Source organism: Saccopteryx leptura, chromosome 9 (genome assembly GCF_036850995.1).
Source record: "Saccopteryx leptura isolate mSacLep1 chromosome 9, mSacLep1_pri_phased_curated, whole genome shotgun sequence".
Lineage (NCBI taxonomy): Eukaryota > Metazoa > Chordata > Mammalia > Chiroptera > Emballonuridae > Saccopteryx > Saccopteryx leptura.
In genome coordinates this window covers 50257516-50273696 of record NC_089511.1, presented here as the reverse complement: position 1 = coordinate 50273696, position 16181 = coordinate 50257516, and the positions used below count along the sequence as shown (strand labels likewise).

The following is a 16181-nucleotide window of genomic DNA, read 5'->3' as shown; positions in this document are numbered from 1 at the left end:
TGACACTCTACCACTGAGCCAATCGGCCAGGGCCTCAAGTTCATATTTATTTGCCTGGTTGGTCAAATTGTTTTTTTCACTTTCCCAAGAGATAACTGGGAAACTATCATAGAAGTTCCATTTATAAAATCTTGATATCGCCCTGGCCAGTTAGTTAAGTAGTAAAGCATGGGCCTGGCGTATGGACTTCCCAAGTCCAATTCCCGTCAAGGCACACAGGAAAAGCGACCATCTGCTTCTCCACCCCTCCCTCTCTCCTTTCTATTTATTCCTCTCTTCTTCTCCCTCAGTCATGGCTTGGTTGGAGCACATTGGTCCTGGTGTTGAGGATGGCTCCATGACCTCACCTCTGATGCTAAAATAGCTTGGTTACCGAGCAATGGAGCAGTGGCCCCAGATGGGCAGAGCATCACCAGATAGGGGGACTTGCCGGGTGAGTCCCAGTTGGGGTGCATGTGGAAGTCTGTCACTCTGCCTCCCCACTTCTCACTTAAGTAAAAAAAAAAAAATCTTGATATAGTCATAAGCACTAATACTGACTCTTTATATTAAATGCCAGATGTTGTGCGGAACTTCTTTTACCCAGATCCCTCCTTTATACAATCCTTTTATGAGCCCCATTTTACACATGAAAAGCTTACCTCAAGAGGCTGAGCACCTTGCTGTAGAGCCCATGGATGGATCTCCGACATGTCTTAATACCTGAATCTGGACTTTTAACCACTTTCCTTATTCTCAGCCTCTACTGACACTATTCTAGTCTCTTCCCCTTCTCCAACCTTGTAGTTAAAGAAAGTTATCCAGACAGAATTTTAAAAGTAAAGAGAGTACCTGATAGCGCCTAGGTCATTTCCATTCAGATCTACCATTTTCAAGACTAACATTTCCTTGTCTGTATTTGAAGAATACCTAGTCACCAAAACAAAGAAAGTTAGTCAGTTTTATGATAGAGTGCGGGCACCATGTGTGACAAACAGTAGACGCTGGCACAGAAACCAACACGCCTCTCAGTGAGCAAGACCCCCTACTGGCTGTAGTCCCATGAACTGCACCCCAAGACCTCATTCCTCAGCTAAAGAAATGGTTTGTCCAGCTGGAGATGAAATATCATTTTTATGTAATAGACACAATTTTTATAACATGTATTTTCTTACAAAAAGGGTTTCTCTTTAAAATTTCTACTCATATCAAATTTTAATGGACTCTCTTAAAAATAGCAGGAAATATATAACATCAAAAGCATTCATGACCTACAACTTAAAATGTTCTTTTCTGTCCTTTCAAGGGACAGAAGATATTTGAAAGTTACTGAAAAATATGCAGACTGGTATAAAATGTCAAGTGGTTAAGTTAAACTGAGGTATTATTTTACATTGGCATAGTAGTAAAGATTCCTCTTCTGTTGCAAACCTGGCTCATCACTTTTTTAAAAAAGACAATATAATCATCTCCCTTAGGTATTAAATTCAATTGTTTTAGTTTTATTTCTTGCTTTTCCAGGTTTTTTATTTATTTATCTCCTCTTCCTTGCCACATTCCCTAGGACTAAGATGATTTCTTCTGATTAACATAATAAAAAGAGCTACTCATTAATTTAACAAGCAGTTGGTATGCACATTTTAATCTCCATTTTACAAATGAAGAAACTAAGAGCCAATAAATTAAGATAAATAAATCACTTATCCTTATCACCATATAGATCCTAAAGGTCACCCAACTAGGAAGAGATAAAGCTAAGATGAGACCAGTTCTGTAGGATTCCAAAGCCTAGAGTCCTTCAAACATTCACACTAACTTCCACAGCCCTCAAAGTGGGAAGAGACATGCATGGGTTAATGTGTGTTTCTCTTGTACATTCATTTTTTATTTTTGCGCATCTTGGATTATTAACATGTTTTTAAATTATTTGATCTTTAATACTCTGTTGGGATCCTACCATATTCATCAAGTTAACAACTCTGTTCTTAGATGTTGTTGCTGTTTCCCAAAGAAAACACGTGATTTTATTTTAATAATTACCCTTCTCACCTTGCTCTCTCTGACAGTGGATTCTGAAGGTAAGAAAAAGGGCTTCGGTTGATCTGTACACCATCCACATTTCCTTTATTGATAAAGAGTTTACCTGGTTTCATATGTCTGTGTGCCATCTCAATGCTCTGTGAGTTAAAAAAAAAAAAAAGAGTAGTAAAGTTAGAAATCCTAATGACTTAGTAAATATAAACAGAAGAGACCTGTAGACAATTTCCTTGGTCTCCAGCTTATTCTCATGAGGGTCAAATAAGTTTGCAAATATAATGTACAGGTATTGATCAACTTACGACCTATGCAACTTACGACCATTCGACTTTACGACCACAATCGCTACCATGACTGCTCCACGTCTGGCAGCGCAAGTGTTGCCCAGTTGGGCATACGACAGCGCGGACTAGCTTCCAGCAGCACTGCCATCTCTGCGTGCACCATTTCAACTGTTATCCCAGACTCAGTACAGCAATTTGTGTTTTGTGTCTTGGATATTTTTCATCAAACCCCTCCCAAGACGTCTACCAAGAGGAAATTGTCTTTGTCTTTGACTTAAAGGTTTTTATAACAACATTTCACAGTTCTGTACATATAGCCTACTCAACTTATAACCAAATCATGTTATGACTGGTCTGTTGGAACCAATCATGGTCTTAAGTCAAGCACTAGCTGTATATGTTTGTTCACTTATAGTTTGCATTGGGTGTGGGGGACAGGCTGTAAGCAGGCAGGATCCTTATAGCTTAAGGCTTAGTTTTAAGACTAAGCCTTTCCCACCCTTTTAATACTAAAATCTTCTCAACACTAAGCTTTTCCTCACACCCTTGACTGTTGCATGATGTGGGGTAGTGCACTCTTATGAGGAATCCCATTTATGCCTCAGATAAGTGGCTTGGTATCAGAGACTTCCTTATTTGTATATTGGCTTAAAGGTTTGGATTTCTACACTATAAAAGGGAGCAGACCTGGGGCTTGCTCTCTCTTGGTTCCTAAAATTAACATTGGAGAGGAGAATCAGCCAAGATGGCAGAGTGCTGAAGGGGAATTCAGTTTGTGCAGAGTTTGTGCAGAGAGAAGGAGATGGGAAACAGAGGTGAATAAGGCTGGTGAGGTAGAAACCTTTGATTCTAGGAAACTCAGGTAAGTCAGTGGCTTTGGGAGCCCTGAGTGGAAAGGGAAGTGTTTTCCCACTGTGTGTATTTCTTGCCTGCCGGGTGCAAACTAGGATTAAAGGTAATGGCCCACCAGTTCTTGGCTTCGTTGTTTCATTACCATCTGTTCAAATCAAACCTGAACCTGCACAGGCCAGGTAAATGTGATGGTGGCCATGGCTACTGACTTTACATCCCACTATAGGGAGAAAGCTGAAGAACCACATGGCTGGTGTTATTCTGGAGGTGAAGAGACATGACCTTCAGGATGGGGATAGAAAATGTGCTGTGTAGCCTGACTAGGAGGTGGTGCAGTGAAAAGAGCATTGACCTGAGATGCTGAGGACCCAGGGGCAAAACCCCTGAGGTCAATGGCTTCAGCGCAGGCTCACCAGCTTAAGCATGGGGTCGCTGGCTTGAATGTGAGATCATAAACATGATGACTCCATGGTCACTAGCTTGAGCCCAAAGGTTGCTAGCTTGAAGACTAAGGCCACTGGCTTGAGCAAGGAGTCACTGGCTCAGCTGGAGCCCCCCAGTCAAGGCACATATGAGAAAGCAATCAATGAACAACTAAGGTGCCGCAACTATGAGTTAATGCTTCTCATCTCTCCCCTTTCCCACTTAAAAAAGTGCTGTATATAGAGAAGCACAGTGCTGATTAGCACCTGACTGCTGAGTCAGGCATGACCTGCTGTTTCAGATGGTCTAAATGGGAGATGTGATTCCTAGAACACTAGGACAGGATATTTAGGTATTTTCACCCTCCCTACCCTCTCCATCCCACCACTCTGTAAGGCCAACTTTGAGAAGCAGAGTAAGCAATACATTCTTTAAATCATAATTTAATGTATATCAACATATATATCCTAAAATAAAGTTCACAATGTATGTTATGCACTATGTTTTCCAAATTCTATTTTCTTTTTTTAATGCTTAGTGCAACCCATAAAATTGATTTCATAAAGCTGTTTATAGATTGGAGCACTGTTTTTCAAACTGTGGTTTAGCTAAGAAATTTCTGCCTTTGCCAATTAGATCCCTGGATTGTGGATGGGGGGGGGGTGACTTTATGAGATAAACTAGAGAGACTAAACCTAAAAGGCAAAGGGATGAAGAAGAAAACACTAGTAAGGATCCTATGCAAGAAAATAATGATGCCTGGCCTGTGGTGGCGCAGTGGATAAAGCGTCAACCTAGAACGCTGAGGTTGCCGATTCAAAACCCTGGGCTTGCCTGGTCAAGGCACATATGGGAGTTGATGCTTCCTGCTCCTCCCTTCCCCTTCTCTTTCTCTCTCTCTCTCTCTCTCTCTCTCTCTCTCTCTCTCTCTCTCTCTCTCTCACTCTCTCCTCTCTAAAGATTAATAATAAAAAAATAAAAAGAAAAAAGAAAATAATGAGCTGGAAGACAGGAGAGAGAGGATTAAAAGAAAGGAACCCAAACCATGAATGGGAGAAAAGTTGCAGGGTACTGGTAGGAGAACCATGTCAAATTAAAGCTGCTGTAGAGCAGTGGTCCCCAACCCCCGGGCCGTGGACCGGTACTGGTCCGCAGAGAAAGAATAAATAACTTACATTATTTCCGTTTGATTTATATTTAAGTCTGAATGATGTTTTGTTTTTTTTAAATGACCAGATTCCCTCTGTTACAGCTGTCTAAGACTCACTCTTGACACTTGTCTCGTAAGTTCGACAATTATATTTTAAAATACCAGTTTTTACGCCGGTCACATAATTTTATTTTGTGCATTTATCCATCCCACCCTAAAGGCTGGTCTGTGAAAATATTTTCTGACATTAAACTGGTCCTTGGCCCAAAAAAGATTGGGGAACACTGCTGTAGAGGACTTGAAAAATGAGGAATTTCTAAATTACATCTCCTTTCTTGCTTTTTGTGAATTACAAGGAAAAATTGGAATTATTTATAATTGCTTTGGGTTCCTTAATTGTGGTAGACTGCAAGTAGCAAAAAGCCTTTGTAAATTGAAGGCTTAGCAAAAGGCTAAGCTCTCCCCCCAACACACCTCCATATTGGCTATGAAGCTGAGTATCTGCACTCATCTCATACCCCGCACTTCACTTGCTTGCTTAAGTTGCTGGAAGCAATTTACATGCCATTCCTCTCACCCTTTGTTTGTTCAGATGTTGGTTGATTTCACTTATGCATGGTGGGGGGATTCCTGTTTATGCCTTAAGAGAGTTCCTGTTTTTGCCTCAGATGTGTGACTTTGTATCAAAGACTTCCTTATTTGCATTTGGCTATATAATAAAGCAAACTGGGGATTATGGCTCTCTGATATTGCCAACAGCATTGAAGAGGCCTCCCAATCCCATCTTCTTTTCTCAGTGAGTTTTTTAAATTCTGCATTGTTCTCCCTCAGGACCCAGAATTACTAGCCACACTCGTCTGTGGCAAGTGGTGCCCAATGTGGGGCTCAAGTACAATAAAACTAAACTAAAGGCAGGTGACGGAACACCCCAAGTATGCACAGTGAGTAAAGAAAGTTTTTAGGGAGAATATAGTCGGGATTAATAAATTATGGGACAATTAGGGTCAAAAGTAGGGGACCTTTTTGTAAGAAGAGTTATGCAACTAGAATGCTTTTTACAATATATTCAAGATGTATGCCCCTGGTTCCTGAAGGAGAGAATGGTTAATTTTGCCTTAAGACTTACTAATTTGGTTAGTGCATTGTGAGGTGTGTTCAGAGTTAGGAGCCAAATAGCAATTCAAGCATTAGAATTAATCAAAATTATACTTGTGTTTTTGTGCATAAATTATCTTGTTTATGTGTAAGGCTATACTCAGGTAGGTAAAACAAAGGAATTGAGCAAAATTAAGCAAGGCCCTAATAACTCATTTCAAGAATTTATCTCAAGCTGCTTCAGGCAGTTAGAAGAATAGTATAAGGATTCTAATTCTGCTTCTCAGGCCACATCCTGCAAAAGGGGCCCCGAGGAAATCAGGGATTTGGTTTCTCTGATTTTGCCTATTGGATTCAAAAAATAGGTCAGGAATGCCCTGAAATGGAACTAACAATACAAGGATGTAAATTTAAAGGACTTTTAGATACTGGAGTTGATGTATCTGTTATTTCTAAGCTACATTGGCCTCCTTCCTGGCCCACTTATGCAGCAGCCACAGAATTACAAGGTATAGGGAAGAGTGAATCCCCTCAACAAAACTCTAGTTTGGCCCACTTATTCAGCAGCCACAGAATTAAAAGGTATAGGGAAGAGTAAATTCCCTCAACAAAGCTCTAGTTTTTTTACAATGGGAAGATTAAAAAAAGTCATTCTGGACTTTTTCAGCCTTGTGTGCTCCCTGGATTGCCAGTTAATGTGTGGGGTAGAGATGTTTTGAAAAATATAGGAGCGTTGCTTGTCAGTCCTAATAATGGTTTAGTCAGTACTTAAATGTTTGATCAGGGATTTTTGCCCACTAAGGGACTAGGGAAAAACAGCGGGGAATTCTCACCCACATAGATGTGGCACCCAATACAGAAGGCATGGATTAGGATATCAAAATTTAGCATAGGGGCCTTGGTAGCTCCTGCTACCTCAATAATGCATTGTGCAGACCCAATTACTTGGAAATCAGATAATCCTGTATGGGTAGATCAATGGCCCCTTTCTCAGGAAAAACTTAAGGCAGCTGCTCGATTAGTACAAGAACAGTTACAGCTTGGGCACATTGAACTTTCTAATAGCCCATGGAATATGCCTATATTTGTTATTAAATAGAAATCAGGAAACTGGAGGCTATTATAAGATTTAAGAGCAATAAATAAGACTATGGAAATCATGGGTCCTCTCCAGCTAGGACTCCCTTCTCCTACTGCCATACCATGGGATTTTTACCTTGTAATTATTGACTTGAAGGATTGCTTCTTTAGTATTCCTTTAAGCCCTCATGATTGCAAGTGTTTTGCATCCAGTGTTCCTCCACTTAATTTCCAGGCTCCAATGGAGTGGTACCAGTGGAGAGTTTTGCCTCAAGGTATGGCTAACAGTCCTACCTTGTGACAAAAATATGTTGCTCAAACTATCTCTCCAGTATGAGGCAGCACCCTAAGGCATACATAATTCATTATATGGATGATATTCTTATTGCTCATCCAGATAAAAACACTGTGTTGACCATTTTGCCCCAACTAAAATATTCTTTGAAAGAATCAGGGCCCTGGCCGGTTGGCTCAGCAGTAGAGCGTCGGCCTGGCGTGCGGGGGACCCAGGTTCGATTCCCGGCCAGGGCACATAGGAGAGGCGTCCATTTGCTTCTCCACCCCCACCCCCTCCTTCCTCTCTGTCTCTCTCTTCCCCTCCCGCAGCCAAGGCTCCATTGGAGCAAAGATGGCCCGGGCGCTGGGGATGGCTCCTTGGCCTCTGCCCCAGGCGCTAGAGTGGCTCTGGTCATGGCAGAGCGACGCCCCAGAGGGGCAGAGCATCGCCCCCTGGTGGGCAGAGTGTCGCCCCTGGTGGGCATGCCGGGTGGATCCTGGTCGGGCGCATGCGGGAGTCTGTCTGACTGTCTCTCCCCATTTCCAGCTTCAGAAAAATACAAAAAAAAAAAGAAAGAAAGAAAGAAAGAAAGAAAGAAAGAATCAGGACTTTATATAGCTCCTGAAAAGGTATAGCAATCTTTACCTTTCTCTTATTTAGGACAAATTATTGAGGGACAACAAATTCATCCACAAAAATTATAAATCAGGACAGATCATTTGCAAACTTTAAACGGTGTCCAGAAATTATTAGGAGATATTAATTGACTTAGACCTTCCTTGAAATTAACCACTGGGTAACTGAAGCCACTTTTTGATATTCTGAGAGGCTTGATTGAACCAGCTTCTCCTCGGCTACTTACAGCTGTGGGATAGCAAGCTTTAAAGACTGTAGAAAAAGACTTGCAACAAGCACAACTAAAATGCATAAATCCAGAAGAATCAATTGCCTTACTAATTTGTCCCTCGAGTTTACACTCCAACGGGACTATTGTGGCAAGCTTCAGGTCCTATTGAATGGATTCATTTAGCTGTTACTCCTAAGAAAGTTTTAACTCTGTATTTTGATCTTGTTGCCTTCTTGATTATCAAGGGGTGTAGGCGACTCTTATAGCTTATAGGTTTTGAGCCTCAAATTATTATTGTTCCTTTTTCAAAGGATCAATAACAATGGTTCTGGGAAACTTCCACTAAATGGCAAATTGCTTTTGCAGATTTACAGGCCAAATTGATTCTCACTATCCAGCTGATAAAATAGTTCAATTTTCATTCATTACTACATTTGTCTTTTCTAAGACAATTGTTAATGAGCCCATTCCTGAAGTACCTACAGTCTTTATTGATGGGTCCAGCTCAGGAATAGCAGGCTTAATAATTGATGGACAAGTTTATACTGAAACAGTCACCTTAAAATTACATGCCATTATCAAGGCTTTTCAGCATTTGCCATGTTCCAGATGCTGTATACAGACAGCAAATATTTACTTATGGTTGTTTCCACTATAGAGTCTGCTGTCTTAGGAACAACTGCTGATAACAAAGTATTTCATCAATTTCTCCTTCTTCAAAGACCTGTAAGTCAACATAGAGCTCCATATTTTATAGGACATATTCAAGCTCAATCCATGTTCCCTGGAGCTTTAGCACAAAGAAATGCCCTTGTTGATCAAGCTACTCAAAAGAAAATTATTGGAGCAACCATGACAGATCAAACAATTCAATCTCATACTATTCATTGCCAGAATGCTGCAGCCCTGCGTAAACAGTTTCAACATTCTTGGGAAGCAGCATGGCAGATTGCTAAATCCTGTTCAAGGTGTCCTATACTACAATCTGTCCCTTGGTTTGGGGTTAACCCTCGAGGACTCCTACCAGGACAACTTTGGCAAGTGGTGTTACTCATATACCTTCATTTGGCAAACAGTTCTTTGTCCATGTTACAGTAAATACTTATTCCAGATTTAAAGTAGCCTCTGCCAGAACAGGAGAGGCTGTTAAGCATGTTATAGCTGATTGTCTGTATGCATTTTCTATTACTGGACTTCCTAGCTGATTAAAACTGACAGTGCTCCTACATATGTAGGAAAAGCATTTACTATATTTTGTGAAACCTTTTTAATTACAGGTATTTCTTACAATCTTTAAAGTCAAGGTATTATTAAACTGTACCCAGCAAATATTTAAGGTCAATTTAAATAAATAAATTAAAAAAAAAAAAAATATATATATATATATATATGGGAGTCATATCCTGGGACTACCGCAAATCTTTCTTATTGTGCTTTTTACTTTAAAAAATTTCTTCTGAATGTTGATGTACAGGAGACGCCAAACCTCTTTCTCCTGCAAACTTATACCCTCTTTTATTTGATCCAACAAATAACGCTGTTTCGTCTTTTTCCAAATATTTCCAGATGTACAGAAAAAGTTTATATAGGTGGACAAGGACCCTCAAACCCCTTAGCAAGATCTTCTGAGCATGGCTTTTAAGGTCTATAATGACCAAGAGGCAGACAAAGCCCAAAAGAGATCAGGTAAAATACCAGCTCTTGGAATATGCCCTTAAAGGCTCCAATGCCCCAAAGGGGCCTCATAGGACTCCATCTGGCCCTGCTTCAATAGTGGAAAGGAAGGTCATTGAGCTAAAGCCTGCTAGGCTTCTCAGCCCCCACCAGGGATGTGCCTTTGCTGTGGGGGGAAAAGGGGATACTGGAAGGTAAGCTGCCCCCTTGCTTCTCTAAGGGAGGGTTTAGTCTTTTCCAGCCCTGCTCCAGCCAGCTGTGACGTAACCTTACAGGCTGGGACTTGCCACTGAAGGCTAAAGGTGCCCAGGGCCATCAGCCCCATCTCACGTCACTGTGGATGAGCCTAGGGTATTTCTTCCAAGTAGCAGGTAAACTGATCTCATTTCTTATGGACACAAGGGCCACTTACTCTGTCTTGCTTGAATATTTGGGTTTTTATTCATCCCTTGAAGATCTCTGTTGTGGGTGTTGATAGTCCTGTTTTCTGCTGCTTTGTTTGTCTCTTTTATTCCTCTTGCCTCAATGCCCCATGCCTATTTTAGGATGGGACCTACTCCTAATTCAGAGCTTTCTTTCTCTTTTTTGCCAACTTCTGTTATGAATTAGCCTTTGCCACCCAGCATAGTGTGTCCCAAGATGCTCTTCACCATCCCACGGCTGTAAAACTCCAGGAACAGGCCCCCTGGTCTCATCTCTCCAAGCTGAAGAGAACAGGGGCTCCATCTCCACACATGTCTACAGATGGCTTTTCCAGTCTACGTAAATCATTACCAGCAAGAAGCAGTGGTCATTGGAACTTGGATGCTAGCTGCAAAGTGTAGAAGTGTGACAACAATTTGAGTGCCATGTGGAATTTTCCTGGATGTGTTTCCTGTACTCCTGGACTTTTCCTGGATGTATTTCCTGGAATCCTGCTCCCTGTTGTCAGTTCTCAATGGGACTGAAGTGGAGTTGGGTTGCATCTGCAGGAATGTGGAATGGTGATGGTGCCAACATGGACTTGTTGAAATTACATTAACATATTAAGGACATTTAAAACAGCAAAGACTCTATTATAGATCCTGCTGTATTGGCTAAAGATTTGCTTGCTAATCTAAAAGGCTTTAATCCCTTTAATGTATTAGAATATTTGTTTGGATATCTGTTAGCATTGGCTATACTAATTTTGTGTTTATTCTCTATTTTTTCAGTCTGCCTCCAAATTAGAATCTGGGAAACTGGGAAATCAGATGAGTGTAAATCTCAGCACACAAATTAAAAATAAAAAAGAAAAGGAGGATATGTGGTAGACTGCAAGTAGAAAAAAGCCTTTGTAAATTCAATGCTTAGCAAAAGGCTAAGTTCTCCCCCACCACCACCACCACCTCCATATTGGCTATGAAGCTGAGTATTTGTACTGATCTTATACCCGCACTTCACTTGCTTGCTTAAGCTGCTGGAAGTAATTTACATGCCCTTCCTCTCACCCTTTGTTTGTTCAGATGTTGCTTGATTTTACTTACGTATAGTGAAGGGATTCCTGTTTATGCCTTGAGAGAATTCTTGTTTTTGCCTCAGATGTGTGACTTTGTATCAAAGACTTCTTTATTTGCATTTGGCTATATAATAAAGCAAACTGGGGGCTATAGCTCTCTGATATTGCCATCAGCATTGAAGAAGCCATCCTCTTTTCTTGGTGAGTCTGTTTTCTTAATTCCACACCATTCTCTCTCAGGGTCCAGAATTACTAGCCACGCTGGTCCACAGCACTTAATGGGTTGGTGTGTTTCCATGGGACTTTGTGCAAGAACAGACCAGGTGGGGCCCTATAATTTGTAAGGCTTACAATATTTTTTCTGTCTCTTTAGATGACTGCATGAGGCTTACTGCCATAGAATCCTTCTCTACAGTTAATCAGTGTCTCATGCATAACAGCCCACAGCTAAAGACTAGAATCTGCAAGGGAGTCAGGAAGGGGGACAGGAGGTAGGTGCTAAAACTGTGATCAGACCAAGATCCTATAGGAACTGCTTCCATAGCTCACTCCTAATAAACATTGTGAGCAGTAGGAAAGCTGCCTCTGGGGTTCTTTGCCTACCTTCACGATGCCAGTGACCATGTATTCAAAAGTTCGATTGCTAAATCCTTCACTGGCAATTACAAATACGGTATACTGGAAATACCCTGCTGGAGCCGAGTGTGTGTGAGTGCCACTCAGGATAACATTGTCTCTTCTGTAAAGGGAGCCATATTTACTCTTCAGTCTATTCAGGACCTGAAAGAAAGAAAGAAAAACATAACTAAGAATTGACATAATATAGGGGCTTAGCATGAAAAGAGGCTCTAACAAGACCCCTCACTCAGTGATCCATACCAATGACTTCTCTGTCATGTGGCTCTTCTCTCCATATAGCATCACAGTATATCTACAGTCCATAGTTTACACAGTATCTATAGCTTCAGTATACCACCATAGTAACAATAACAATAATGATTTCAATAGCTAACATTTTGTAAATTTTTGCTACATGTAAGCACACATAATGCTAAGTATGTCATTTAAAAGTAATTACAATAACTTCAAGAGGTATGTATTTTTAACCCTGTCTTTTAGCTGATAACACTGAAGTGTATAGAAGTTAAATAATCTTCCCACTGATGTAATAAATAGCACAGCCTAAATCCAGATCCAAGTCTCTCCAACAGCAGAGTCAGTACTCTTCCCTATTCATCTTTCCACACATAGCATTAATATCCAGGCACGGTTCTAAGCACTAGAAATAAATGAGGATTCAATTCTGAAGAAGTTTTTATTCTAATAAGTAGGATAATAAACAAAAAACAAGTATATAATATTATATTATATATTGATAAGTGCTGTGAAACAAAATATTGCTGGGTAAGGAAAAAGAGGATGTTGGTTGTTGGTGAAGAAAGATCTTTCCCAAGAGTTTACCCTTCATCAGAACTTTAACTGAAGAGAGCATTCTGGTCATGCAATACCTGGAGAAAAAAGCATCATGGGAGCAGTGAACAGACAGTAAAAAGTCCTTTTTACTCCCTCAATTCCCAAAATGAAGAACTCAATATATCCTGATACCAACCACTACACTTATTGGTCTGAGGGAAGCCAATATACCTAATGATACCCCAGCAATCCTGTGTAGAGTTCCCTTTAGAAAAAACATCTTGTCAGCATTAACTTGCTAGTCATGTGGGGGAGCAGTCTTAGAAATAGACCCTTCAAGAATCCCAAAACACTAATTCAAAAGAAGATATGCATCCCTATGTTTATTGCAACATTGTTTACAATAGCCAAGATCTAGAAACAACCTAAGTGTCCATCAGTGGACAAGTGGATTAAAAAAGCTGTGATACATATATACAATGGAATACTACGCAGCTGTGAAAAAGAAGGAAATTTTACCTCTTGCAATGGCATGGATGGACCTGGAGATTATTATTTCTGTAGCATTTGAACTGTTGATTTCATTGTGTACCTATCATTCAAAGTCAACTCATTTGCCATCACCATATATTTGTCCCTCTTCACTTCCCTACCCCCATCCTTCTCCCTTGGGTAGCCACTTCACTTTTATTTATGTCCAGGAGTCTCAGTTTAAATATTTTAAAACAAAATTAAAAGACTATAAACAGCTCACAGAAATCTTATCCTAAACTAAAATCTCTGATATAAAATTAGACACATGGGACTTATAAGAAAAGTAAAAGAAAAATAAATTAAAAACTCAATCATCTAATGACAATGCCTACAAATAGCCATTATAAATAGTATGTTTTCTACTTCATGAAAAGAGAGTATTTTAACAAAAAGAAGTTACATTAACATCTACAGCTCACTTCTCTGTCTTCAGTTTCCATTCCATTTCTATTACTGACACTCTTGGGAACATTGTGTGAATGTGGTATGAAAATATACAGAGTTAGGATGACAATTGATTAGAGATAGTGAGGCGCCCTATGGCAAAAGCCCTGAGTGGACCCCGTAATAGAAACAGTGCATGCTGGAAACAGCAAAACAGCAGGATAAGATTCAGTAACAGAAATGTTTAGGCTCTCAGAACAGAGATTAGGAGTCAGCATGTTCCTTGCCCTTTACTTCACCCCTGAAAACTGCTATCTGCTTCCTTGAGTTATTTGTGCTGGCTAATAAATATCCAATTAAGGCTGGAGACGGGGCTTCAGTCCTTCAGTCTGCTGACCGGAGGGTTAACTTGGAATAACTAAGTGGGTTCATTTAAGGGCCTTCCTGCTGGGTCTCAGATAGCACAGGGAAGTAAAAATAGGAAGAGATGATTAAATGGTGCCCACTATTGACTTGATTCTGTCTACAACCCAACATAATGAACACCTCTCCCATCCATGCTCCACCCCTAACATCTTCCTTTTGATTCTCTTATTTTTACAACTGACACCACTATTTCCCAATCAGAACCATCTCTGATTCCTCAGACAGTATTGTTCAGTGGTAATGAGCCTGAGCTCTGGCATCAAGATGCCTATGTTTGAATCCCAGCTCAGACAGTTCCTAACTGTGTAACCTAGAACAAGTTACTGATCCTCTGCAACTCAGTTTCCCAATCTGTCAAATGACATAATAGTATCTTCCTCATACAGTTATTAATTAATATATGTGTTCATTATATAGCATATATAAATTAAGTATGTATAAGGAACAGTGCTTCACTCATCATGTGAACTATGTTAAGTGTTAGCTTTTATATCTATTCATTCCCAAATCTCATTAGCATCTAATTTGACCTCTTACCACCATGTAGTCTCATTGTCACTCCATTGATTTAAGACTTTTGTGCCAGGCTCCAGGGGAAATTTCCAGGCAGAGTTAAAAATCCATCCTTCAATCTTCCCTTCCCTTTATAGCACTTTCAGCATCCCAATATCTTGTAAAGTTCCCCTGAATTAAATCCCCTCTGTTTGAAATGCCTAGGGTGATTACTATTTTCCCAACTGGATCCTCACCAATGGAGCACTGACATGAAAGAATCCACCCATTTTTGTCCTCACCTCTAGTTCTAGTCTATTCCAATCCACCTCAGTTATCACCACCTGATTAATCATTCTAAAGCAAAATTGTGATTGCATCACTTTGCCACTCAAAGGTTTTCTAAAAATCCCATCACCTACAGAATTAAAAACAACCTGGCATCCCAGGACCTCTATAATTATGACCAACACACCTTCCAGGTACATTCCCAATTACACACCCACATTAGTCCTAATAGAACTAACCTCTGTCCCTTCAGAGAGGAGCCTACATTCCTCCCTTCTGCCTCTCTGTGTTCACACTATCTCCTCCAATTAACAGTTCTCCCTTCCCATGTTTACCATGTAAAATTATGCCCATTCAAGTATCACTTCCACTACGAAATTTCCCCCTAATTTCCATTTCCTGACTCTCCATGTGGTGGTTTTAAAATACTGTATGTCCACAAATTCTTTGCTACTCCTACATTCAACGTGAAGCTTAACTTTGCAAACCAAAAGTATGAAATGGACTTAGTGACTTGCTTCCAATGAATAAAACAGGAAAGTGCAGCCTTCTGCCAATAGCCACATGAGTGAATCTTCTTGGAAGTGAATCTTCTAGCCCCATCCTTGCCAAGATCTTGATTTCAAGATACCCTAAGTGAGAACTCCCTAACTAAGCCACTCCTGAATTCCTGACTTACAGAATGTATAAGATAATAAATGTTTGTTGCTTGAAGCCACTCTACTTTGGGGCTATTCATTAGTAACTAATAGTTAACTAACACACCACTGTATTTTACTACACTGAATGAGTTATTTGCATATTTTTGTTACAGACCTTTCTTTTATTTCCCAACTAGGTCGCAAATTTATGGAGACATGGATTAAGACTCACTTAGCTGTATGTCCCTGAAATGACTAGAGAAGCAGGTTATCAAGGCATTTTTCCTCCAAAGTAATAAAATAAGGTCACTTTTAAGAATGTATGCTCTGGAATCAGGTATATATAGATTAAGAACCAAAGTTTACCATTTTTCAACTGTGTGTATTTGGAAAAGTTAATTATGATTTTTAAGACTGAATTTCCTTATCCATATAACAGACCCACATCAGTTTTGTTGTAAGAGAAGGAGTGGGGAAAACACTTAATCCCCCCTCCTCATATTTCCACACATGAAAGAGATTTCCATTCACTGCAGAAATGCGTTTAGGCCCACCCGTCACACCTCTCACTAGACCCTTCACACACTGGAGGAACAAAGTATTTAAAAGGTGAGACTGATAGAACATGACACTGAATAGCGGACATTTAATAGTCACTGTTCTGGGTACTCCATTCACTTCTTTCTCACTCATGAATATGTAAGCAGACATTAAGAGAAAACACTCTTTTTCTGTAATCTGAGTGAAGCAGAAAATATAACTGGACCAAGGCCTAGGAATTGGCTTAGAGGGAAAAACCTGAAAACCTGTGTGTCCATGACCGTCACT

At 40.1% G+C, this 16181-nt stretch overlaps 1 protein-coding gene across 1 annotated transcript in view; it reads right to left on the bottom strand.

Moving 5' to 3' along the window:
- ASAH2 (N-acylsphingosine amidohydrolase 2) overlaps positions 1-16181 on the bottom strand; it is a 108850-nt gene that overhangs the window by 86396 nt on the left and 6273 nt on the right. Inside the window, exons 4-6 of the mRNA XM_066349345.1 lie at positions 11779-11955; positions 2029-2156; positions 832-909 (exon numbers count right to left, since the gene is read on the bottom strand). Coding sequence (XP_066205442.1) covers positions 832-909; positions 2029-2156; positions 11779-11955 — 383 coding nt within the window. The remainder of the gene's footprint in view (positions 1-831; positions 910-2028; positions 2157-11778; positions 11956-16181) is intronic.